The sequence below is a fragment of the Vombatus ursinus genome, unplaced genomic scaffold (assembly GCF_900497805.2).
Source record: "Vombatus ursinus unplaced genomic scaffold, bare-nosed wombat genome assembly UNPS02014785.1, whole genome shotgun sequence".
Lineage (NCBI taxonomy): Eukaryota > Metazoa > Chordata > Mammalia > Diprotodontia > Vombatidae > Vombatus > Vombatus ursinus.
In genome coordinates, this window is record NW_020954563.1 from 9,211,003 (window position 1) to 9,235,941 (window position 24,939).

General features: G+C 37.8%; 1 protein-coding gene across 2 annotated transcripts in view; it reads right to left on the minus strand.

The window, feature by feature from the left end:
* PHF20 (PHD finger protein 20) overlaps positions 1 to 24,939 on the minus strand; it is a 113,267-nt gene that overhangs the window by 4,158 nt on the left and 84,170 nt on the right. For both annotated transcript variants that reach the window (XM_027867044.1, XM_027867043.1), the window contains exons 14-17: positions 18,843 to 18,942; positions 5,119 to 5,314; positions 3,724 to 4,120; positions 2,049 to 2,232 (exon numbers count right to left, since the gene is read on the minus strand). In XM_027867044.1, the coding sequence (XP_027722845.1) occupies positions 2,049 to 2,232; positions 3,724 to 4,120; positions 5,119 to 5,314; positions 18,843 to 18,942 (877 nt within the window). The remainder of the gene's footprint in view (positions 1 to 2,048; positions 2,233 to 3,723; positions 4,121 to 5,118; positions 5,315 to 18,842; positions 18,943 to 24,939) is intronic.

The window sequence follows — 24,939 nt, forward strand, 5'->3', positions numbered from 1 at the left end:
TTGCCCTTGTGGGGCTCTTAGTCTAGTAGGGGAATAAGACACAAACAGTGATAACACAAACAAGAATAATATAAAATAATATACAGAGTTGCAAAATAAAAGTGCAATATGAGACCTAAGGAGGAAAGTCACTCATATGATCTACCTCCTCCCAGGTGGCTCAAAAGAAAGGTTATTTTGGTGGAGTCAACACAAAACTTCGTCGGCACAGAATAAATCAGCTTGATCCAAAGGATCCAGGAAACCAGCAAAAGATTTTCCTCTATTTTAGGGGCTGAATCCTACACAGGGTTTGATGTTCTACCTTTTGTACCTTCCTCAGGGAAATGGGAATATCAATGTCATCTGTGGATTCTAGGTTTATGCTTCATAATACATTAATTTTTCCATGTATCTCTTTCCCATTTACTTGCTAGATTCTGGGTTCTAACATTTTTTCCTATTATTAACTCAAGTGCACCAAACTGAAGAACAAAAGTGATCTTCAGGGAGAATGTAATTGGCCTTTTAACCCAGAATAACAAATAACAGCAGTGACTTGGGAAATTCAGATCACATCCCAGGACCACAACCATACAAAGACACATCAACATCAAACCCTTTTTAAAAAATATACATTGTCAGGGGCAGCTAGGTGGCGCAGTGGATAGAGCACTGGCCCTGGATTCAGGAGAACCTGAGTTCAAATCCAGCCTCAGACACATGCTACTCACTAGTTGTGTGACCCTGGGCAAGTCACTTAACCCCACTGCCTAGCCCCCCCCGCAAAAAAATGCATTATCAAGGAACTTCAAATACCAAAGAATCCTCTAAGCATCTTCTTTGATTCTCTTCTTCAGCTCTCAAATGTAAATCCAATTCATTCATCACTTTCCATTTCTAATTCACAACCCCAGTCCTGACCTTCATTACTTTAACTCTCAAATCACAGAAAGCGCCTTCTGTCTGGTCATGCCACCTCCTATTTCAATATGTCCTAAAAGATCACATTGGTCTTCCCAGCTACCATTTTCATCACGTTATTGCCCTGCTTAAAATCCTACAGTGGCTTTCAATAGCTGGTAAAATAAAACCCAAACACCTCAGTTTAGTATTCAAGGTACTTCATAAACCTGGTCCACCATCTTTTGAGCTAAGCTTTCATGAGATAAATTCCTGGGTTTCCTAACAAAATACTGCATGATAATCATAACCTTATTCTACTCCCTCCTTTGACCAATTCCTACACACTATAACGTTGTTTGGACAGTGGTCATGCCCATCTTTCTCCATGATCCTCAATTTATTTATCTCCCCATTCCAGTCAGGTGAATTTCTTTGTCAAGCTCATTCCTGCCCTATCTCTATTAACTGAAAGCCACTTTCATTCAAAACCCAGTTCAAGAATAATCTCCAAGAAGGCTTTCCTTAATAGCCCCAAATCGGTTAACCTCTTAATACTTATACAGAGCCATCCTACATCACCATGCCGTTACTTACAGGTCACTCAGTAGGTGTTCCATGAAGGTTGGCACTGTCTCACCATTTACAGCACTGATTTGCTAGAACATAACTCAAAACCTCAGTCGTTGATATTCCTGACCTAAAGATTCCATGTTCCCAACTCAACATGATGTATTAAGTGCCTATGTTCCTGCTCTTTCCCCAAGCAAACATACATACATAAGATCCACAGGCTCTTTCTTATCCTTTCCTTCCACATTGGGGAACTCGAGTTCTATGGCCAGTTCTTTGGGCTCATAGGAACCGTGCATTATTCCTCAGGAAATCTTTGGATTCATTGAGTACTTCAAGTATTGCTGTTTCTTTTGTGTGGGGCCGGGCACATAGTAAGCACTTAATACATCACGCTGAGTAAGCTGTTGAGACAGGTGAAGAGGCACCATGAACTGGAAATAGTACTAGAATTCCCCAATGTGAAAGAGCAGAGGAAGCCCGTGGAGCTGACGGGTCTGTTTGTTTAGGGGAAGGAGCAGGCACAAGGGTCTGAAAACAAGATCAAAGCCCTGCCTGTGTCCCAGGGGTCTCTGAAAAAAGGAGAGATTTACCATCCAGCTCCTTCTCGATGGAATCCATCCTGTGTGTGACTTCATCCTGCAGAGATTCCACGTGTGTGAGCAAATTGAGCTGCCACTGGAGGTGAGCGTTCACTACTCCCTCCCTGTCTTTTTCCAACAGCTTCAGTGTGGGGACTTCCTCTGAGGGGGCCTTTTTAGAAGCACACTCCCTCACCTGAAGAATGACAACACAGTGTTACTACTGAAGGGCTCATTCACAAGCCCTGATCCCTCTCTCCCCAAATACTTGTTTCAAAAGCTGGAAAAAGGACGCCCAGTTTGAATTCTATGAATAAATACTGGTACAGTTTTTGATTCTCTTACAAGAGTTCCCCTTCCTAAGGCAGAAAGAACCTGGTTCCCTTGTGACAGTTCAGGTCACCTCAAAGAGCAAGAATGAACTCTGGCCACTGCGACTTTACCCATGGGCCAGGGAGCTGGGAAGAGATTACAAAAATGACCTGTCCTGACCCTGAACCCTAGAGAGATGCTTCTTATTCCCTCTGCGACCCTCGGAGCTTTTTGGGAAAGGACAAGCGAGAGACTGACTTTCTGTTGCTTAAAAGTCAGCAAAAGGTCTTTTTGCAATCCAGACTTCTAGAGCTGGAAGGACCTTCAGGGTTTGTCTAGTCTAAGGCACGCATAAAACATGAACTCTCCTTTAACAGGATTCTTAATGAATTTTAGATAGAAGAAATCCTTGCAAAGCCTGCACCTACGTAATGAATAACCTTAAATCTACCATTGCCCTGTGTTTGGTTGAATAAATAATAACATTTTTATTTAACCAATATTTACTGAATGTGCTTGGTGTTCAGAGGAAAGAAAGATTAATAAAACATGGTCTCTGCCATCACAGAACTTACAGCATAATAGTTCTACAAAACATGTAATTATATATTTAATATATATAATATATGAATATATAATATATATTTAATAAAAGTTAGACTTAACTTATAATGCTAATATGAAATCCTTGGTTCTTTGGTAGCAACTAGCTGTTTGAGTGTCTAAAAGTGTCATGCTGTGAACAAAGTGTCATGCTGTTAACATTTTCACACTCTAAAAGTTGAATTTCAAAAGTAAAAAGCATGGTCAGGATTAAGTGTCCACAGGTAAATGGGGTGAAGGGCTGAGTGGGGTGCTGCTGCTTTTCTATTCCAAAAGATTATCTATCCTAAGAAATGATTGGGTATTGGTTGATGGAATGCTGCCACAATGGTGTAAACTTACTACAACACTCCACATTTATCCCATGGTAGAGTCACTAGCATCACTCCTCTCTTGCACTCTTCACTTGGTGATGGTCATGGCTGTGTATGGCTCCATAAAGAAGAAGGAAATAGGGCAGTGTAATACAGTAGAATGAATTCTGGCCTCAAGTTTAGGAGAAGTAGCATCTAGTCTTTGTTTAGTCACAAACTAGTTATGTGACCTTAGATAAGTCCCTTGCCATCCAGACAGCCTCAGAAGTCTCTTCCAGCTCTCATGTTCTACGTGACCATGTCACTCACATATACTGGCCTCATACTCAATTTAAACACCAGCAAATACAAAACAAATGTTTGGGTCTGAGGAAACTTTAACCATGAGAACAAAGTAGGTTATTTCATATGACACAAATATTAAATATATTGAGGAAATTCAAGAGATACAAACATACCTTTGAGTAAGTATGTCTCAATTCATTCTGCAACTTGATTTTTTCTTGATCTAACTCCCACCCAAACCTTTCTGATAGCACATCATCCCCATTCTCCCGGATGGGGTTAACACCATCGTCCATAGCCGACCCTCTTGTCTCTACCACAAGCTTCTGTTCTACAGCAGGATAATAGGCTCGGGGTTTTTGATAACAGTGTTCACTGGTGATATAAGACTCTTCCATGGAAGGAAAGGGCAGTGTTTTTTCTACTGTCCCACTGAAAGTTCTATAGTTCGGCACATCCTCCTTCTTCTTATCTTCAATGTGAAGGACATGTTTGGGGTGAGACTTCTCATCCCTGGAGTGTTGCTTCCAGGGCTGACACCACAGCTGTAAATCAGGGTGCTCTTTGCTCCTGAGGGGAAAATAATCAGGAAAAGTTCTCTAGAGTAACTCAGAGGGATCCCATGTCATGAAGACTACATACATACAAGCTTGGAAGAAGAGCCTATATATATATGATCCAATCAGTAAATCACAGAGGAAATCATTAGTCCAAAAAGAGAGACCTTCCAAACAAAAATTCACCTAACAAAATTTTGTTACTTGATTATACAAAGTCTGTGACACTTACGAGCTGCCTAAGGAATGACAAGTTATCAGCAATATGCAAAATACCAGTGGTTACATTTCACACTTATCCTATACTTCCTCACATACATGGTTCCAAAGAGAATAATCATGACAAAGTGGAAATATTAGTATGCTTTTTAACTCATCATTATCACCCAAATATTCAAATTAGAAGTCTTTTGACATTTCAGAGAAAAGACAACATTTAATAAAAGCATTTATAATTTAATAAAAGCACTTTACAAAATATTATTTCATTTTACCCTCTCAACAACCTGGGAGCTAGGTGCTATTATTATCCCCATTTGACAAAGGAGGAAACAGAGGCAGACTGAGCTTAAGTGACTTTCCCAGGATCATACAGCTAATAAGTTTCTGAGGCCAGATTTGAACTTGTCTTCTTCCCAGATGGTTGGGGAAAAGAATGCTAGCTTCTACAGTCTAATAAGTACACCTAATTTTTAAAAAACTATTATTTAGAATCGAGTGTGATATTACAAATTAAGGGGGAAAGTCATTTCACTGAATATGAAACCTTCCCACCCAGGTCATAGGAACCATACTTACTTCACAACTGTACCCATCCTATTTCTAGAGCAACCCAAACATAGCAGAGTCACAATTTATCTCCCTCTGACCATTTCATTTCTAAAATTAGAGGTTAGGAGGAAAATGTTGTTCTTCTTACAGACATATCTTCTTTTTCTGAGAGTTTTGTAACATTTTTCACTTCCAGTACATGACAACTCAAATGTTTTCAAAAAGCCACTTTACACTTACTGTAAAATTCTCATCTTTAGCTGCAGCCCATGTAGAACTTCTATCACCTTCTGCACATCACCAAGAAGCTGATGAGTGGCAACTATTTTCTTGGCATTCTGATGGGAATAGTTATCTTCCAAAAATGCCAAACCATGCATGTGGCCATGACTTAACCATTCCTTCTCATACCAGTACTTTACACCAGGTCTCTGACCTGAAGAAAGAATTAAGAGTGATTAAAATGTAACACTTCCAATACTAGAGGTATACCGAGACACAGACTGGGATGGAGACAACACTGTTTATGCATAATTCACAAATAAACCTTCTAACACTGGCTTTGGGAAGATATATTTCCCAGCACCTCTGGGTTTAAGATGGTAACAGAAGCTGAGGAAGCTGAGCAGAGTAGATCAAGTGACACTGGTCAAGAGCTTCGCCCAAAAAGAAGTCACAAAATCAAAATTCCTTAATAGGATTCCTTTATTCAGGTGAATAACAGCAATCATGACTACTCTTTCTGACTCAATCACTTAGGAAACACTCTTTGCTACTTCAATGGATCTGTGATTGCAATGAATGAGTACTCCCTCCAATGATACAGATCACAATGTAGCTACTGCCCCCTATCCCATCTGCTACTCCTCCAGGTTCTTTAAACAAGTCTTCCAAAGGGGGTCCTTCTCACGCCCTCCACCCTTTACCCACAGGCACAGACATCTATGGGGTATGCAGGTCATCCCTTGCTGTCACCATGTGACTATACCCCCAACTCTTATAAACATACATGTCTCTTCTTTCCAACTATAGAGGCTCTTGGTGAAGAAGCCCATTCCATTTCTGTAATAAAAGTAGCGGGTCACAAAAGGGAGCAGACTGCTAAGAATCACATTATTTTTAAATATCTAAATTAATTTCATTTTTGTCATTGTAAATATGAAAACCTTTTTAATGACATACTATTGAGGGAACTTAATCATACACCAATCTTTATATTCTTGCTATAAAAGAAATAAGACAATAAGAAGCTGATGCTAGGGGCAGCTAGGTGGCGCAGTGGACAGAGCACCAGCCCTAAAATCAGGAGGACCTGAATTCAAATCTGCCCTCAAACACACAACACTCACTAACTGTGTGACTCTGGGCAAGTCATTTAACCCCAACTGCCTCACCAAAAAAAAAAAAAAAAAAAAAGAGGAAGCAGATGCTTGGAAAGAAAGATCACAGATTTTGTTTAGAAAAGCAAATAAAATGTCCAAAAGCAAAAAGAAACATTATTTCATAGGATATTTAATCATCTCACTGTTGTATTCAGCACAAATCACAATTTGCATACAATTGCCACAAAAATAATTATAGTTTATATGTTAATATCATCTGGAAGATGAGAAGTTGAAGAAATTCTACAAAGAAGTTAATAAGATTCTTCAAGTTTAATCAAAATACATGTGGATACTAATGATCACTGGACAGAAAGGAAGGTGAAAAATGTTGGAAAACATGGTATAGAAGTAAGAAATGAAAGGGACAAAACTCCAATAGACTATAAAAAAACACACCTGCATATTGTGAATATTATATTTTAATCAGGCTGATGGTGCTGAACATGGGGGAACATGAAATAACTTCAAACTAAATATTGTTCTTTCTTTCTTTTTTTTTGTCTAGGCAATGGGGTTAAATGACTTCCCTAGTGTCACACAGCTAGTAAATAAATATGTGTCTGAGGCCAGATTTGAACTCAGGTCCTCCTGACTCTAGGGCCAGTGTTCTATCCACTGCACCACCTAGCTGCCTCCCCCCCAAAAAAATTTTTTTTGGCCTTTTGGTGAGGTAATCAGGGTTAAGTGACTTGCCCAGGGTCACACAGCTAGTAAGTGTCAAGTGTCTCGGGTCAGATTTGAACTCTGGTCCTCCTGACTCCAAGGCCAGAACTTATTCACTGCACCATCTAGATGCCCAAACTAAATATTGGGGGGTTTTTTGCTTTTTTTTTTTTGGCTAGGCAATGGGGTTAAGTGACTTGCCCAAGGTCACACAGCTAATAAGTGTTATGTGTCTGAGGCCAGATTTGAACTCAGGTTCTCCTGAATCCAGGGTTGGTGCTCTATCCACTGAGCCACCTAGCTGCCCCCCCAAACTAAATATTGTTAAAGAAAGAATATGACTGGTTACCAACATGGGAATCATTTCCAAATCAATGATATATCAATCAGGCTAAAAATTTGTTAGAGATAAAAATAAAAAACTGAAAAATAAAAATATTGAGATAGCTTGCAACTGAGGCAAATCCATCCTGACCTTGTTAGGTAAGCTATTAAAACAGGAAATAGATAAGAAATGGAAACTAATACAGATGATCACCTTTCCCTAAGTTTATCCAGGGGTAAAATTAATTGACAAAACAAAGGAGATCAAAAGAACTTTAAAATCTCATCTTTGTACAGCAAAAAGACACGGTAGGCAAGGGCAATAGCAATTTAGGAAGTTAACTTCTTTATAAAACTTTTCCAGAGAAACATGGTAGAAGCTTATCAGCAGTTCTGCCTTATAAAGGGGCAATGGGAGTCATGGGAGGGGTGGGAGAGTGAGTATAGAGAGAACAAATTTAATGAAAATTTGGGAAGAGTCGCAAATAAGTCAGATCATCCTAAGGGCATTTTTTAAGTCAAAATTTGAGGGAAAACCACAGTCAAAAGTGAAAAGATCTGTAATGATTTTTTTTTTAAATTCTTATATCAACAGTGTATACATTTTTATACATCAGCGATGGTGAAGCTACTGAACTATTTAACTCTAGCATCACAGTCACTAATGTGCTACATAAGAAATTAGAAATGGCACTAAGGTAAGCAAAGCAGAAAGAAAAGCTAGAATCTGTATATATACTAAGTATATACAGAGCATATCTTTGCTGAAATTGACAAATTTCGGGAAGAATTAAAGCAACAATTCTGAAGCTATCAGATGAGTGAACAATATCGTAAATGCTTAGGGGAAAGATCATGATCTTTATTCGAAGTTTAAAAGGTAACCAAAATATCAGTAACAACCAAATCCATTTTGTCTTTGTTCTTACTCTATAAAATCTTTATGCAAATCAAAGAACAGTAAAATTAAGATTCAGAGATGAAAAAGACCTTGGAAGTCAAAAGCAAACTCCTTAATTTTTTTTTAAACGAGGAGGAAGGGAACAATCATTTATTGAATACCTATTTTTTCCAGGCATTGTGCAAAGTGCTTTAGAACTATCTCATCTGGTTCTTACATCAACCCTATAAGGGAGGTGCTATTATTATCTCCATTTTATAGTGGAGGAAACTGAGGCAGACAGAGGTTAAATGACTTGCTACGGTCATACAGCTATTAAGTGTCTTAAGGCCAGATTTGAAATTTTCGCTTCCTAGCTCCAGTTCAGCACTCTATCCATTTTATCAACTAGTTGCCTATGTTTCATGTTAGTATACAAATTAGATGATTATTCAAATGGTTCTTAAATTAAATCACATAAGAACCATGATCATTCCACCCTTTGGAAAGGTAATCAAAAACATAAAATAGATTTCAATTGGGTAACAAACTCCTTAATTTTACAGATGAGGAAAGTGAGACTCAGCAAAGTCACTTCCTAAGAGTCACAGCTGGATCTGGTCTTTGTGACTCCAAGTACAAGGCACTACTCATCATACTTTACTGCCTTTATTCAACATGTACCCTCTACGTACAAGAATGGAACGTATCCTGGACGAAGGAAAGAAGGGAAGGGAAGGGAAGGGAAGGGAAGGGAAGGGAAGGGAAGGGAAGGGAAGGGAAGGGAAGGGAAGGGAAGGGAAGGGAAGGGAAGGGATCTCACAAATGGTATTCTCTAGTAGGTCTACAATCTTCTCCACAATTCCCATGACCTACTCCTCCATACCACCTCAGCTACAGAGATGGACATACCATTCAATGTTGCTATTACAATGTAAAACTTTCATGTTCATGAATTCTGAAATTCCTTTATCTAATCACAAGCTTGGCATTCCACCTCATCTGCTGCCTTGCAACCCCAAACTCTGTTTGTCACCCTCACTGTGATCTCCAATACCTCAATCCCCTCAGTTCCTTCCTAGGCCATCAACTCTGCAGTGGCACTCTCCTCCCTTCCCTACCTTGACCCCTTGGTTCTCTCAAGCCCCTAAACACCTTATCCTTTCACTGATCTTCCCTTGTAAGCTTCCACCTAGGATCACTCTCATCATCTGCTGCCTTTCACTCCTGCTCATGTGCTGCTGAGAGAAGATGAAGAAAATCCTGCCACCTGGAGCCACTACAAACTTAGGTTACATGATCTCAATTGAGCCCTCATTCCAGTCATGCAATTTTTTTTATACCTCCCTCCCTGGCTGACTCACTATCCCACTACCCCACACCAGCTTTTCCAAACCTTTTCATCCCTCCTCAATCCTCCCAAGGTTCTTCTGTCCCCTTGCCTCCACTGTCCACTGGAAACATGAAGGCCATTCACTAAGAGCTTTCTCCTCCTCATGCACAGATGCCTTCTACAACTAGTCCTGCTTCACCCGAGTATCACAGGAAGAGAAGGCTTGCTATGCTTGCTAAGTATAACACTTCTTTGTGCATTCCATCCTACTTCCTCCAACAAAGTGCTCCCTCCATCATCTCCATCTTCTTACTTATGTTCAATCTCTCCCTGTTTATTGGCCCCTTTCCAATCCTCACAAAATAAACCTTCACTTGATCCTTCTATCCCCACTACCGTTCCATATTTCTTGTGCTTTTTGTGACTAAATTCCTTGAGAAGGCTGTCTATTCTCAGTACCTCCACTTCCTTGGCTCTCACTCTCTTCTTAACTCTACAGCAAAGCCTGTATCATTCAAATGAAATGTCTCCAAAGTGATTAATGATCTCTTAACTGTCAAATCCAATGGCCTTTCCTCAATCCTTCTTGACCTCTCTGTAATATATGACACTGTCCATCAATCTCTTCTCTCCAGGTTTTCAAGACGTGACATTGTCCTGATTCTCCTCTAACCTCCCTGACTCCTCCTTTTCAGTCTCTTTTGCTGGATCTTTGATTTTTCTGAAATTCAAATTACATTTTCAGTGATAAATAATCTCCCTCTTTCTTCTCCCTCCTCTACCCAACTGAGAAGGCAAGAAAAACAAAGCTCATTGCAAAAGGGGAGGGGAGAGGACCAGGAGGGGAACAGGAAGAGAAGGGAGGGGTTTTAATTTGTACTCAAGTTCATCAGCTCTCTATCTGGAAATCATCATGAGTACTTTGGAATTGTAGTTGATCACTGGGTTGATCAAAGTTCCTTGTTGTTCTTGTATAAACTGTTCTACTGGTTCTGTTCACTTCACTTTGCATGAGTTCATACAAGTCTTCCCAGATTTCTCTGAAACCATCTCTTTCACCATTTCTTATACCACAACAACATTCCATCACATTCAATCATAACCTGTTCAGCCATTCTTCAATTGATAGGCCACTCCCTAGTTCCCAATTCTTTGCCATGACAAAAAAAACAAAAACAAAAACAAAACCCTGCTATAAATATTTTTTTGGTCCATGTAAGTCTTTTTCCTTTTTCTTTGACCTCTTTGGGGTACAGCCCTAGTAAGAGTATCACTAGTTCAAAAGGCATACACAGTTTAATAGCTTATGGGACATAGTTCCAAACTGCTTTCCAGAACGGTTAAACCAGTTCGTAGCTCTACCAATAGTTTTGCTGGACCTTTGTCCTGGTTACTCCAGCTAACCCCGGGTGCCAACCACAGGCCTCTGTCCTAGGCCTTCTTCTCTTCTCCCTTTATACTATACTTCCTTTATACTACTGGTTATCTCATTAGCTCCCATGATTCAACTATCATCTCTATGCTGATGATTCTCAGATCTAATCATAAAGCCTTAATCTCAGTGTGACCTTCAATCTTGCCTTTCCAACTGTTTATTGGTTATTTTGAACTGGATATGCTGCAGACATCTTAAACTCCACATGAATGTAAACTCAACAGAATTCATTATCATTCATTATCATTTAACCCAAACTCTTCCTAACTTCCTATTGCTATTGAGTGTATCACTATTGTCCCTGTCATATCACATTACTTAGGGATCATCCTCAACTCTCCACTCTCCCTCACACCCCATATTCAATCTATTACCAGGGCCTGTCAATTTTGTCTGACCTCTTTCCCATATACTTCCCTATCTCTTCCATTACTACTACCACTACATTAAAGGCCAACATCACCTCGTGCCTTGACTACTGCAACCGCAGGCTGGTCGATCTCCTGCCTCAAGTCTCTGCCCATTCATGCCAGATGATCCTCCACTGAAAGTGATCTTCCTAAATTTAACCCTATCACCCCTCCTCTTCAATCATCTGCAGTGGCTCCCTATCACCTCCAGTAGTTCCTCAGCACCTCCAGCATCAAATTAAAAAATTCTAGCATTCAAAGTCCTTCATAATTTGGCCCCCTCCTACCTTTCCAATCTTCTTACACTCTGCTCTCACTTCTTACATTTTGTGCAATGCTGTAACATCAAACCTCCTGGTTGCTCCTCAATCAAGATACTCCATCTAATCTAAAGTGATTTTAGAGCACTTTTTATATTACTCTAGATAGCTCTAAATCACTATTGATTAGAGAAATGCAAACTGAAATAACTCTGAGGTACCACATCTCACCTATCAGATTGGCTAATACAATAGAAAAGGATAATGACAAATGCTGGAGAAGATGTGGGAAAATTGGGACACTAATGCACTGCTGGCAGAGTTGTGAACTGATCCAACCACTCTGGAGAGCAATGTGGAACTATGCCCAAAGAGCTATAAAACTCTGCATACTCTTTGACCCAGTAATACCACTACTAGGTCTATATCCCAAAGAGATTTTTTAAAAAGGGGGCCGGCGGGAAGGACCTAGAGGTACAAAAATATCTGTAGCAGCTCTTTTCGTGGTGGCAAAGAATTGGAAATTGAGGGGATACCCATTAACTGAGGAATGGTTGAACAAGTTATGGTAGATGATTATGATGGAATACTATTATACTGTAAGAAATGATGAGCAGTATGCCTTCAGAAAAACCTGTGAAGACTTATATGAACTGATGCAAAGTGACGTGAGCAGAACCAGGAGAACATTGTATACAGTAACATCAATACTGTATGATGATCAACTGTGAATGACTTAGCTATTCTCAGTAATGCAATGATCCAAGAAAATTCCAAAGGACTTATGATGAAAAATGTATCCACCTCCAGAGAGAGAATGGATGACAGCCTGAATAAAGGTTGAAGCATACTTTTTAAACTTTCTTTGTTTTTCTTGTTCTATGTTATCTTTTGTAACATGGCTAATAAGGAAATACATTTTGTATAACTGCATAGGTATAACCTGTATCAAGTTGTTTGGCTTCTCAAGGAGGAGAAGGAGAGGCAGAGAGGGAAAGAATTTGGAGTTCAAATTTTAAAAAATATTAAAAATTGCTTTTACATGTAATTGAGAAATAAATAGAATGAGAGGAGAAAAAAAAGAAAAAGACATTCCATTGCCTAATTTGAGGCATTTTACCTGGCTAGCCCCATTATCTACTCTTCTTTCCCATTTCATCTCCACCTCCTGGTTTTCCTGGCTTCAAGTTTCAGATAAAGTCCCACCTTCTAAAGGAAGCCTTTCTTGATACCCTACAATTCTAGTGCCTTGCCTCTGTTGATTATCTCCACTTTATCTTGTTACACCTGATTGGTTCATAGTTGGTTTGCATTCTGTTTGCTCCATTAGACTGTGAACTCCTTAACACCAAGGACTATCTTCTGGGCTTTCTTTACATCACCACATCTTTGTATCTGGGGCTGGAACACAGCTGGCACTTAACAAATGCTTAATGCCTGACTTCACATATTCAGTTGATTGAGACCTTTGAGGATTACAGAGTCCTACTATATTTGTCAATTATTTTTAAAATATAGAACAAAATGCCACCTTACAGGTTCTCATTTATCAACGTGTAATTGTTTCCAATGAATGTCAAAATCATACATGATTCTTCAAAAGAGAGATAACTTTATTCAACAACCTTCTGATTAGTAATATCAAGCAAAGTATAAAGCAGGGAAATAAGCACTTGCCAAAGTTATTTTCCATTGTTACACAATGTCCAAATGAAAGAGAGATTATGTATAATGAAGTCCTCCAAATGTTCCTATTTGTAAATGACAAAATGAAAGTTACATCAAACTTTAGAATGTTACAGAGCCTATCAAATGAGATCCTTGATTCATGATAAGAGTTCAACTAACTATTTACACTTTAAAAACAAAATGGATGAAAAAGACTTATTGTCCAATGTGATATGCAGTTGGATGGAAACCCATAGAGACAGTCCATCGCTAAATATAACTTAAAGACAGGCACAGTGAATAGGCAATGGGTAGGGCCCCCCAAATTAAAAGGAATAGGACAAGAGGCTCATATTGCTTTTAGGAAATACCACAATTCTGTTAAACAAAAGTGCATCTTTTTAGCATCTATATTCTTCCACTGATGCTATATGGCCATGAGCTACCAAATACCATAATTTTCAAAGAATTCAAACTATAATTCACCCTAAAGGCAATGAAGAAGCTCGCAACAAGTGTGCTAAGCTATTACATGGCTATTACATGGAGAACTTCACAGAAGCAGCTATGTAAAAATTGTCATCAGAGAGATGTATGACTGAAAAAGTTACGTAGTTATGTCGCTAGAAAAATCAATAAATAGCCCATGTACTCTACTGGTATCCAGAGAATTTCAGTGGATCTAGAAAATGTCCACAGTACACTACAGGGAACCCCCGTCCCATAGAAAATTTATGAGTACACAGCCAATTCTTGTACCGGATAAGGACAACAGTTGTAATGGATGGCTTACACTGCTGGGTGGAGTACTCACATCAATAAGATTACAAATCTATCAAAGTATGTTCATTTCCACGCAGACGGTGGAATTTCAAATATGTCAACAAACATCTGCATTCAACACAGACTTCTCTGAATTTGGAGCTGCCCCAAACCCAAGAAGAATGATGTCTGGGTCACCAACTATCCAGAAAGGCCAAAAGCAGCCCCAAAGTTCTTATACTCTACTGTATAGAATTCTCTTTTTAACCAAGAGAAAATGTGTTCAGCAATAAATAATGGTCACCAAAGGTATTAATTCTTCATTCTGTGTTTGGCAGAGATCAAGACTAGAAAAAGCAATAGCATTTCAAATTAACTGCCAAGAACATCTTCATTTTTCTGGCAGGAAGGAAGCAGAATGTTTGGAATGGGACTGTTTTAGCTTTTAAATTGACAAAATACCTGTTAAAATGGACCTGAAAAACTTATTCAAAATGGATAGTGCAGAGAAGTTTTGGTGCTTGAGGTGAAACCAAGATGGTGGAGTAGCAGGAAGCAATGCAGATGTGTTCCTCTCCACTAAACTCTGCAAAACAGACCTAAGTAATACACTAGAGTGAATCCTGATGGGGAAATCCAGAACAAAGTCACAGTGAGTCATTTGTTCAACCCTGCTCAACATATGGAGATAGGTAGAGAGACACTGGGGACAGAGTCTGGTCAGGGGCATGCCTTAAAGAGCACTCGAATGCCCAGGAAGAGGCTGGGCACCAAGGCAAGAAAAAGTCTTAGATCCATACCAAGGCAGCCCCAGACTCATATCAGGGTACTATGACAAGGACAGCTTAAAAGTGACAACTTTGTTGCCTACTATCCAGTTCGGGGTCTCAGATCTAGAGTAGAATGGAATCAGAGTTCCTGGACAATATTCTGAGAAAAATGAAGTTCAGAAACCACAGCAGGGTGTGGTTCACACTTCAGGAGTAGAACTGGGTTTCAGTCCCTGAATCTGAGGCCAGCCTGGCAGAAATTCCAGACTGGAGGGAATCTACAATTTTGTGACTCTGAACAACAGTTTTCCTAATAGAATCCAAGTCCAGTAGCAGTCCACAGTTGTTCAGATCAAAACCTAAGTAAGGAAATGGCAGAGCTGAGACCAGAGAGATAGCAATAAGATTTTACCCAGGATTAGACCATTTGGGGAGCACTGAAAGCTTGTAGGGCCCCAGACTGAGCTGTCCCTGAGATCGTAAAATATAACACAACACTCTATACCCAGAACCAGCCCAGACTTTCCCTTAAGAAGTACACAGAACCAGGTCCTAACAACAAATCTGAAGTCAAGAAGTAAGTTAGAAGAGTGAACAAACAAAAACTAATACCACTAACAGGGAAGCTCATGATATAAACCAGGAAGAAGAGAATAACTCCAAAACATCTACAAGCAAAGGCTCAAGGGAAACCATAGCTTAGGCACAAATTCAAAGAGAATTTCTGGAAGAAATGAAGCAAGAGTTAAAAAAAAAAGTCAAAATGTTTTTGTCAATGAAATGGGAGCACTTGAGGATAAAAGTGGAAAAGAAATGAGAAAGAAGAAAGAACAGAAAGGGAATTAACAGCCTGGCATAAAAAGTACAATAAACTTGACTAGGTAACAGACTCCCTGAAAATTAAAATGGACCAAATAAAAGCCAGTAACTCCATGAGACAATTAGAAAGATCAAAACAAGTCAAAAGACTGAAAATACAGAGGGAAAATGTTAAGTTTCTCATGGGAAAAATAACCGATCTAGAAAACCAGATCAAGGAGAAAAGAATTTAAGAATCATTGGACTCTGTAAATGCCATGACTCCACCCTCACAAAAAAAAAAATCTAGAAAACCGTCCAGATCCATCAGAATCAAAGGACAAAGTAGAAAAAGAAATAATCAATTGGTCATCTTGTGAAAGAAATACCAAAATGAAAACTCCCAAAAACATCACTGCCAAAATACAAAGCTTCCAGGTAAAAGAAAAAATGCTGCAAACAGCCAGAAAGAATTCAAGTAGTGAGGAGTCACAGTCAGGATCACTTTTGATTTAACAGCCACCATTACAAAGAAGTAGAGAATTTGGAATATGATATTCCAAAAGGCAAAAGATATGGGCTTACAGCCAAGAATAATTTATTCAGTAAAACTGGGCATAATGTTGAAGGGGAAAAACAGACCTTTCATTAAATAAAGGATTTCCAAGCATTCCTGATGAAAAGGCCAGAGCTGTGTACAAACTGTGACATTCTAACATAGGAGTTAAAAGGACACACTGCTCACATTCAAATATGCGGAGATGATATGTGTCCCCTAGGAACCCTATCATCATCAGGGGTCATAGAGAGAGTCTAATTAGACAGTCAAAAATCATTTATTAAGAACTTACTGGAATATGCCAGGCATTATGCTAAGCACTGAGGATACAAAGAGGCAAAAGATAGTCCTTATCCTCAAGGAGCTCACAATCTATTGGGAGAGACAACAAGCAAATATATATGTACAAACAAGCCATACAGAAGATAAATAGGAAATAATCAACAGAGAGAAGGCACTAGAATTAAGAGGTTTGGAGAAAGGCTTCCTGTAGAAGGTGGGACTTAAAAGAACCTAGGGAACACAGCAGATAAAGATGAGGAGGGAGAGCATGCCAGGCACTGGAGATAGCCAGAGAATACGCCCAGAGCCAAGACATCTAAGTGTCTTTTTTGTAGAACAGCAAGGCCAGCGTCAATGGATCAAAGGGTGGGGAGTAGGATGTAAGTAAGATGTAAGAAGACTGGAAAGTATAGGAGGAGGCTAAGTTATAAAGGGATTTAAATGCCAAACAGGGGATTTTGTACTTGTTGAGTAGTTGAGCAGAGGAATGAAATAGTCAGATCTACACTTTAGGAAAATCACTTTGATGGCCAAATGGAAGATGGATAGGAGTGGGGAAGACTTATGACAGTCAGACCCAGCAGTCTCTGCAGTAGTAGGCACAAGGAGATGAGGACTTGCACCAGAGTGGTGGTGCAATGGTGAAAATGACAGGCCTTAGCAACAGATTGGACACATGGGTGGAGGGGTGAGAGGTAATGAGGAAGTTAGTGTGATACCTAGGTTGTGAGATGGAGGGACTGGGAGGATGCTGTTGCCCTCTAAAGTAAAAGAGAAAGTAGGAGGCAGTGAGGATTTAGGAAGGAAAATGAGTTTACTTTTAGACATGTTGAGTTTAAGATGTCTACTGGATATGCAGTTTGAAATGTCTGAAAGGCAGCTGAAGGTCAGGCTAGGATAAGTAGATTTTAGAACCCCAAAATTCAAGAGCAAAAGACGCAGGTCCTGTCTCAAAAGATTTCGACTCAAGCCTTCTTTCAGAAACATAAAACATCAGTTGAGATGGGACAGATTTTAAAAATCTAAGTAATTTAATGGAGAAAAGATGGACCTTTTACACAGAAAGACTGTGGGAAGATCTGGATGTGATCTAGGAGTGGACAAGTAGTCTGGGGTGACTGGGAGGTAACAGAAGGGGTCTAAATGGAATTAAGGGTGAGAAGCAGCCTGACAATGAAGGACTGGGCTAGGTTAGAGGTAACAGAGAATTGGAGATTGGGACAGGGTTAAAGCCACAATGCAAGGACAGTTGAAAGGATTATTAACTGGCAAAGGCCAAGTGCGTCAGGCAAATGCCAGGGACCTGGGCCAAACGGGAACATCCAGGGCCTTTCTGTGGTCCATCAGTAGCTCTCCATCAGTGTTTGTGTTAGGAAGGTGAGAATATGGATTTTTGCTGATTGAAAAAATTTTTTAAAGAAGTTCTGTTGCCTTTTCTACTCAATTAAAATAGGCTCAGGTTTACCTTCATACTAGTTCCTGAGGAACTATATTTATTGATTTTTAAGTACACTTTCTCTTAATTTTATGTTTGTTCCCATAATTATTAATTCACACTACTGCAAGACGATAACGTGGAAGAAAGGTTTAGTTCACATCCTATTTCATTAAGAAAACAGATTTAGGGGTTTAAGAAACATGAAAAGAATGTGAGGAGTCAGGAATTTGCATCAAGAAGTGCTAAATAATTTGTTAAAAGGTAAGAATGCAAAGTAAAATTATGAATCATCAGTAAATAATTATATTTATTTACTCTATAAGTAAACAATCTAAGCTTTTGGTTTTAAAGTAAAGGCTCACTAATCTAGGCTAAGTAGAGGTAACAACTGACTGGATTACTGAAAACACTTAAAACACTTTCAAAGAAATACTCTTTGTTCCTTTCAAAAATAAGAAGAAATTCAACAATATTGCCTACAAGAGTCTTGGAGGGCCTCAATTCAAAAAGCATTAAATAGGTTCTGACTATGTGCTACTGGAGTAAGAATTAACCTAAAAGATCATACTGTCAGTCCAAACCCCTCATTTTGTAAAAGGAAACTCAGAGCCAAAGATCCAAGAGTGATTTGCCTAAGTGGATGTAATGATTCACAATGGCCACCTTAAATGAATAACAAAATGTGTCACTTTCTAACTATTCAAAAACATGTGAGTGTGTGGTGTTTGTTTATGGCATCCCAAAGACTAAGTTTTGTAGACATTCTCCTGGCCTTGTGTGAATCTGGATCACAAGATTAGTTTTCACTCTCGATTAAGGTGATGACTGAACGAATATAAATTTCAACTTATCACAAATTACTAATTAGTAGGGTTCATGCCAATAAAGTTTAGTTCACTACAAGCACTCAGAGAAATTTCTTCCTCAAAAACTAGACTGCGTATACAGACAAATATTGAGAAAATCATCCTGAATGTGTAACCCTAGGAATCTATACCTGGAGGATCTCGGCAAATATAGCAGGTGTATTTCTCAGGCACGTTGTCTTCTAGCAAACCCATGCACACTCCATGCTGCCAGCATTGACATTCTTCACACTGCAGAAATTAAGCAACAAAGTCAGATTGCAGAGATGTCAAATATATTCTAATGACAACCAACCTGGGAAGCCTTTCCCTCACACAATCTATAGGCTTATTTATTAACAAGTAAGACTTTCACAGCTAGTCTAACAGCATTCACACAGGTTCTTCTCATTTCTGTTCATGTTTTAAGGGAAAATGATCAGTCAACCAAGGTGGGGGAGGGAAGGGGAAGAGAAATCAATCAATAAAAGGTTTTCAATGTGCTCAACATTAATTACGGATATCAAAGTATACACAAAGTAGTGCCTCCCTTAAGGAACTCACGACCTCATTAGAGAGAGGGAGAAACACACATGAAACAAGTAAAGCACAATTGAGTGCTTAAAGGAGTTCAGAAATGAGAGTAATAAAAGTAAGTTTGAGAGACACACTTTATGGAAGAGATGAGACTTTTGGTGTGCCTCAAAGAATGAGATAAATGGAGAAGTAAATGTTTCGTGTCAATATTATTGGATATAATGTTAATCACACTTAATTGAAATCACAAATTTAATTGACTTTCAAAAAAGTTTCATATATGGGACACACAGGGCAATGCATCTCAGTTTTCTTCTAATATTGTCAAAATGCAATATACCAGGGTCAGTTTTGTGTTGCTGAAAGGCTGCTTATTTCATTAGTCTCTAATGCTTATCCTTCCATTATAGCTATAAGTAAATCATTCAAAACATCTGTGCTTAGATAGAGCTAGAACTAATGGGTGAAAAGTCAGAAGGGGGTAATTTCAGCTCAATGAAAGGAGAATTTTCTAGCAAACAGAGGTCTTAGAAACTGTAATGGACTGCTTTATGAAAGTAAGGGGCTTTCTCTCAGTGGGGGTGTTCAAGAAGTTAAATGATAACCTATGCGACATCCCCAAAGAAGCGGTTCATGCACTGCATGAGAAGAGGACTAGTTGTTCTCTAAGTTCTCTTCCAACTCTGAAATCCTAGGAAAGACACATCAGGGGATGTGAGGAAGGTATTTAAGCATACAAATGCATCCAAGTAATGCACCTGAATCACTAAAGAGATGATTTTTTTAAAAAAAGCTTTTAAATATAAGTAGGTAAAATTAAGTAAATAAAAGTAGTTTCTGAAGGTATAGAATCAATCAACAAGCATTTAAGGTGCTACAATGTGCCAGCACCATTTGAGGCACAGAAGATATAAAGATAAAAGTAACAGTTCCCATCCTAAAGATGTTTACCTTCTATGAGGGAAGACAAAATGTACATATTCAGGTATATACAAAACATATACAAGGCAATTTTTAATGGGGAAATGCAATAGCAGCTAAGGGGATCAGAAAAGGCCTCATGTAGAAGGCTGCACTTGAGCTGAGTTTTGATGGAAATCAGGTTTGCTAAAAGGCAAAAAAGAGGAGGGAGGGTATTCTAAGCATGAAGGACAGTCAGTGCAAAATCCTGGAGATAGGAGATGGAGAGTCATGTATGAGGAATAATGATAAAGTCAGTATGACTGGAACATAGAGTGTCAGAAGGAGAGTAATGTGTAATAAAGCTGGAAAAACAAATTGGTATGAAGTCAGGAAGAGCTTTGAATTCCAAAGAGTGAAGTTCTGACTAACTAGAAAAGTGATATGGGTAAGACCTGACTTAAGAAAATCACTTTGGAACTGTGTGGAGGCTGAACTGGAGTGGAGCAGATATGTGAAGCAGAGAAACATTGTGGAAACTGCAATTTACCCCTCTCAGACCTAGATAAATCTAACAAAAACATAAAAAAATAAATTAAACACCGGAATGAAATTTTAGAAGTTAGATATGATAGACTTCTGAAGAATAATGAATGGGAATGAAAAGAATGCATCATTTCCCAGCTGGGCATGGTTCTTCACAAAAAATTAACATATTTTAGGGCATAAAAAATTCACAAATAAATGCAGAAAAGCAGAAATACTGAGTGTGTCTTTCACTGATCATAATGCCATAGGGCAGCTAGGTGGCATAGGGGATAGAGTGGTGGGACTAGAGTCAGAAAGACTCATCTTCCTGAGTTCAAATTGGCCTCAGACACTTACTAGCTGTGTGACTCTGGGCAAGTCTCTTAATGTGTATTTGCCTCAGTTCCTCATCTGTAAAAAATGAGCTAGAGAAGAAGATGGGAAACCACTACAGCATCTTTGCTAAGAAAACCCCAAATGGGGTCAAAAAGAGTCAGACATGACTGAAACAAGTGAAAGAACAATCTACTAAAAAAATTACATTCAATAAAGGACTTTTGAATCAAAGATTAAAAATTAAATGGAAACTAAATAACTTAATCCTAAAGAATATGTATGTTAGGGGCAGCTAGGTGGCACAATGGACAGAGCACCAGCCCTGGATTCAGGAGGACCTGAGTTCAAATCCAGTCTCAGACCAAACACTTGACACTTACTAGCTGTGTGACCCTGGGCAAGTCACTTAACTCCATTGCCTAACCAAAAAAGTTAAAAAAAAAAAAAAAAAAAGAATATGCATGTTAAGGAACAAATAACAGAATCAATTATTTCATTAAAGACAATGACAACAATGAGATAACATACTACAATTTGTGGAATACTGCCAAAGCGGTATGTAGGGAAATTTTTATATCTCTAAACATATTCATCAATAAAAAAAGCAGATCAATATACTGGGCAAGAAACAACAACAAATTAGGAAAAAGTCACTATTCTAATCTATTTTAATTAGAAAATTTTTAACAGAAAAATTAAACACCAAAATAAAAATCCTAAAGATCAAAGGAGAGATTAAGGAACACTGAAAGCAAAAAATTAAAAAAACAAACAAACTAGGAGGTAGTTTATTGAAAACAAACAAAACAATATATAAGCAACTATTAACAAGGAAAGAAAATCAAATTATCATTATCAAAACTTTAAAAAGCGAATTAACAACCAATGAAGAATAAAATCAATTATAAGATCTATTTCATCCAACTATATGCCAATAAAACTGATGATCTAAATGAAATGATTACAAAAATAAAAATTGCCCAGATTAACAGAACATGAAATAAAGAACTTAACCCTACTTTAGAAAAGCAAATTCAACAAGCTATAAACTATTTCCTAAAGAAAAAAATCCCAAGACCATATAGATTTATAAGCAAATTCTACAAACATTTATAGAATATCAATACTATATGAACTATTTTTAATATAGGTAAAAACAGGGGTCCAACAAAATTCCTTCTATGACCCCAAAATGGTCTTGATTAACTAACCCAAGGAGAGTCAAAACAGAGAAAGGAAACTATAGGCCCTAATGAATACTGATGTAAAAATGTCAAATAAGATATTAGTAAGGAGAATAAAGGTATGTATTACAAAGATCATACACTATGATCAGGTTGGATATATATCAAGAATGCTAGGCTAGTTCAACACAGGAAAACTCTAGGCATAACAGACCACACTTTTAACAAAAACAACAAAAATCATATGATTATTTATAGCGGCAGAAAAAGCTTTTGACAAAATACAACAGCCATTCCTGTTTAAACATCACACACACACACACACACACACACACACACACACACACACACACACACACACACACACACACACACACACACACACGAAGAGGAATAAAGATTTCCTTCAAATGATAAGTAGTATCCGTCTAAAACCAAAAGCTAGCATTATCTGTAATGGTCATAAGCTGAAAAGCCTTTCCAGTGAGATTAGGAATAAAGCATTATTTATTATTCAATACTGGACTAGAAATGCTAGTAATAGCATAATAAGACAAGAAAAAGAAATTTAAAGAATAAGCAAAGGCAAAGAAAAAAGCCCAAAACTATCACTTTTTTGCAGCTGATATATAATGGTTTACTTAGAGAACCCTAGAAGGTCAACTGAAAAATTAAATGAAACAATTAACAACTTCAGCAAAATTTCAGGATATAAAATAAACCCACACAAATCATTAGTATTTCTGCATATGATCAACAAAATTCAGCATTTAAAGATAAAAGGAGAAATTCCATTTAAAATAACTGGAGAAAACATTCTTGAGTAGGCTAAGCCAATATAATAAAAATGACAGTGCTGCCTAAATTAATTAATTTATTCAGTGCCATAGCAATCAACCCAAAGGCTTACTTCGTAGATAGAAAAAAATAATAAAATTCATCTAGAGTAACCAAAGGTCAAGAATATCAAGAGAATTAATGAAAAAAAAAAAGTGGGGAGGAAGGAAGCCTAGCAGCATCAGATTTCATACTATACTACAAAGTTATAATCATAAAAACAATTGGGTACTGGGTAAGAAACAGAGAAGTTGATCAGTGGAACAGAGATTAGGTGCACAATGCACAGAAGCAAACAAGCATAGTAACCAAGTATCTGACAAACTCAATGATCCCAACTATTGAGGTAAGAACTCACCCAACAAAAACTGTTGAGAAAAATGAAAAAGTAGTCTGGCAGAAACTAGGTATAGACCAACACCTCACACTGTACATATAAAAATAATTTCCAAATGGTATATAACTCAAACATAAAGGATGACATTATAAACAAATTAAAGGAGCATGGAAGAAATCACCTGTTAGATCTATGGATAGGAAAGGAGTTCATGATCAAATAAAAGATAGAGAAGATTAAAGGAAGTAAAATTGACAGAAAGGTTTTGCACAAACAATGCAGTTAAATTAGATGAGAAATAGGAAATTGGGGGGAAAATCTCTGCAGCAAGTTTCTATGATAAAGGCTGCATTTCTAAACTATATAGAGAATTAAATTTATAAGAACCATTCTGATCAAAGGATAAATGAATAGATAATTTTCAAAGAAAGAGATCTGAGCTATTAACAGCCACAAGAAAAAATGCTCTAAATCACTCAAAACTAGAGAAATACAAATTAAAATAACTCTGACTTGACACTATATGTCCATCAGATTAACAAAGGGAAAAATGGAAATGAAATGGAAATGGAAAAAGGGAAATGACAAATAATATCTGGCTATGAGAAAACAGGTACTTCTAATGCACCAATGCTGGAGCTCTGAAGTGGTCCAACAATTTTGGAAAACAATATGGAACTATGCCCCCAAAGCTATTAAACTGTGTATATCCTTTGATTCAGTGACACCACTGATCAATACACTAAAGAGATCAAAGAAAGAGGAAAAGGACCCATATGGACAAAAATATTTATACCAGACTTTTCATGGTAGCAAAGAATTAGAAATTAAGGGGTTGTCCACGGAAGAACAAGTTACAATATATGAATGTGATGTAATACTACTGTGTAACAAGAAATGATAAAGGGGATGATTTCAGAAAAACCTTTTAAAACTTATTTTTTCAAATTATTTCAGAGTGAAATGAGCAGAACCAGAAGAACAATTTATACATTCACAACAATATTACAAAAATAAACAACTTAAAAGATTTAATCAATGCAATGACCAACCACACCTCCAACATGCTATCCACTTTCCAATAGAGAGATGATGGACTGAGAGTGCAAATCAAGGCATATTTCCTTCCTTCCTTTCTTTCTTTGGTGTGTGTGGGAGATGGGGGTGGGGGTAGGGAGTTGGTTAGGGAGTTAAGGGACATGGTTAATGAGGGAATGTATTTTCCTTGATTAAACATATTTGTAACAATTTTTTTTGTCTTCTATAGGTGAGAAGGGAGAAGTGAGAGGAAGGAAATTTGGAACTGAAAATAAAATTGAATTCTAAAAAGAACAAAATGAATAACTAGAAAAAATAAAGAGATTTTTTAAAAACTGGCATAAAGAACTGAAAGAAGAATGAATAACTAAGAACAAAAATCAAAAGACTGACAAACATAGAGAAATCTATAAAAACTTGAAAAACAAGTCAAGAATATTTCAGAAACAATGGACTCCTTGAAAACCATGATTTAAAAAAAAAAAAGGTCTGGTCCCGATCTTCAAGAAATCACATATGAAACCCCCCCCATATATTAGAATCAGAGGACAA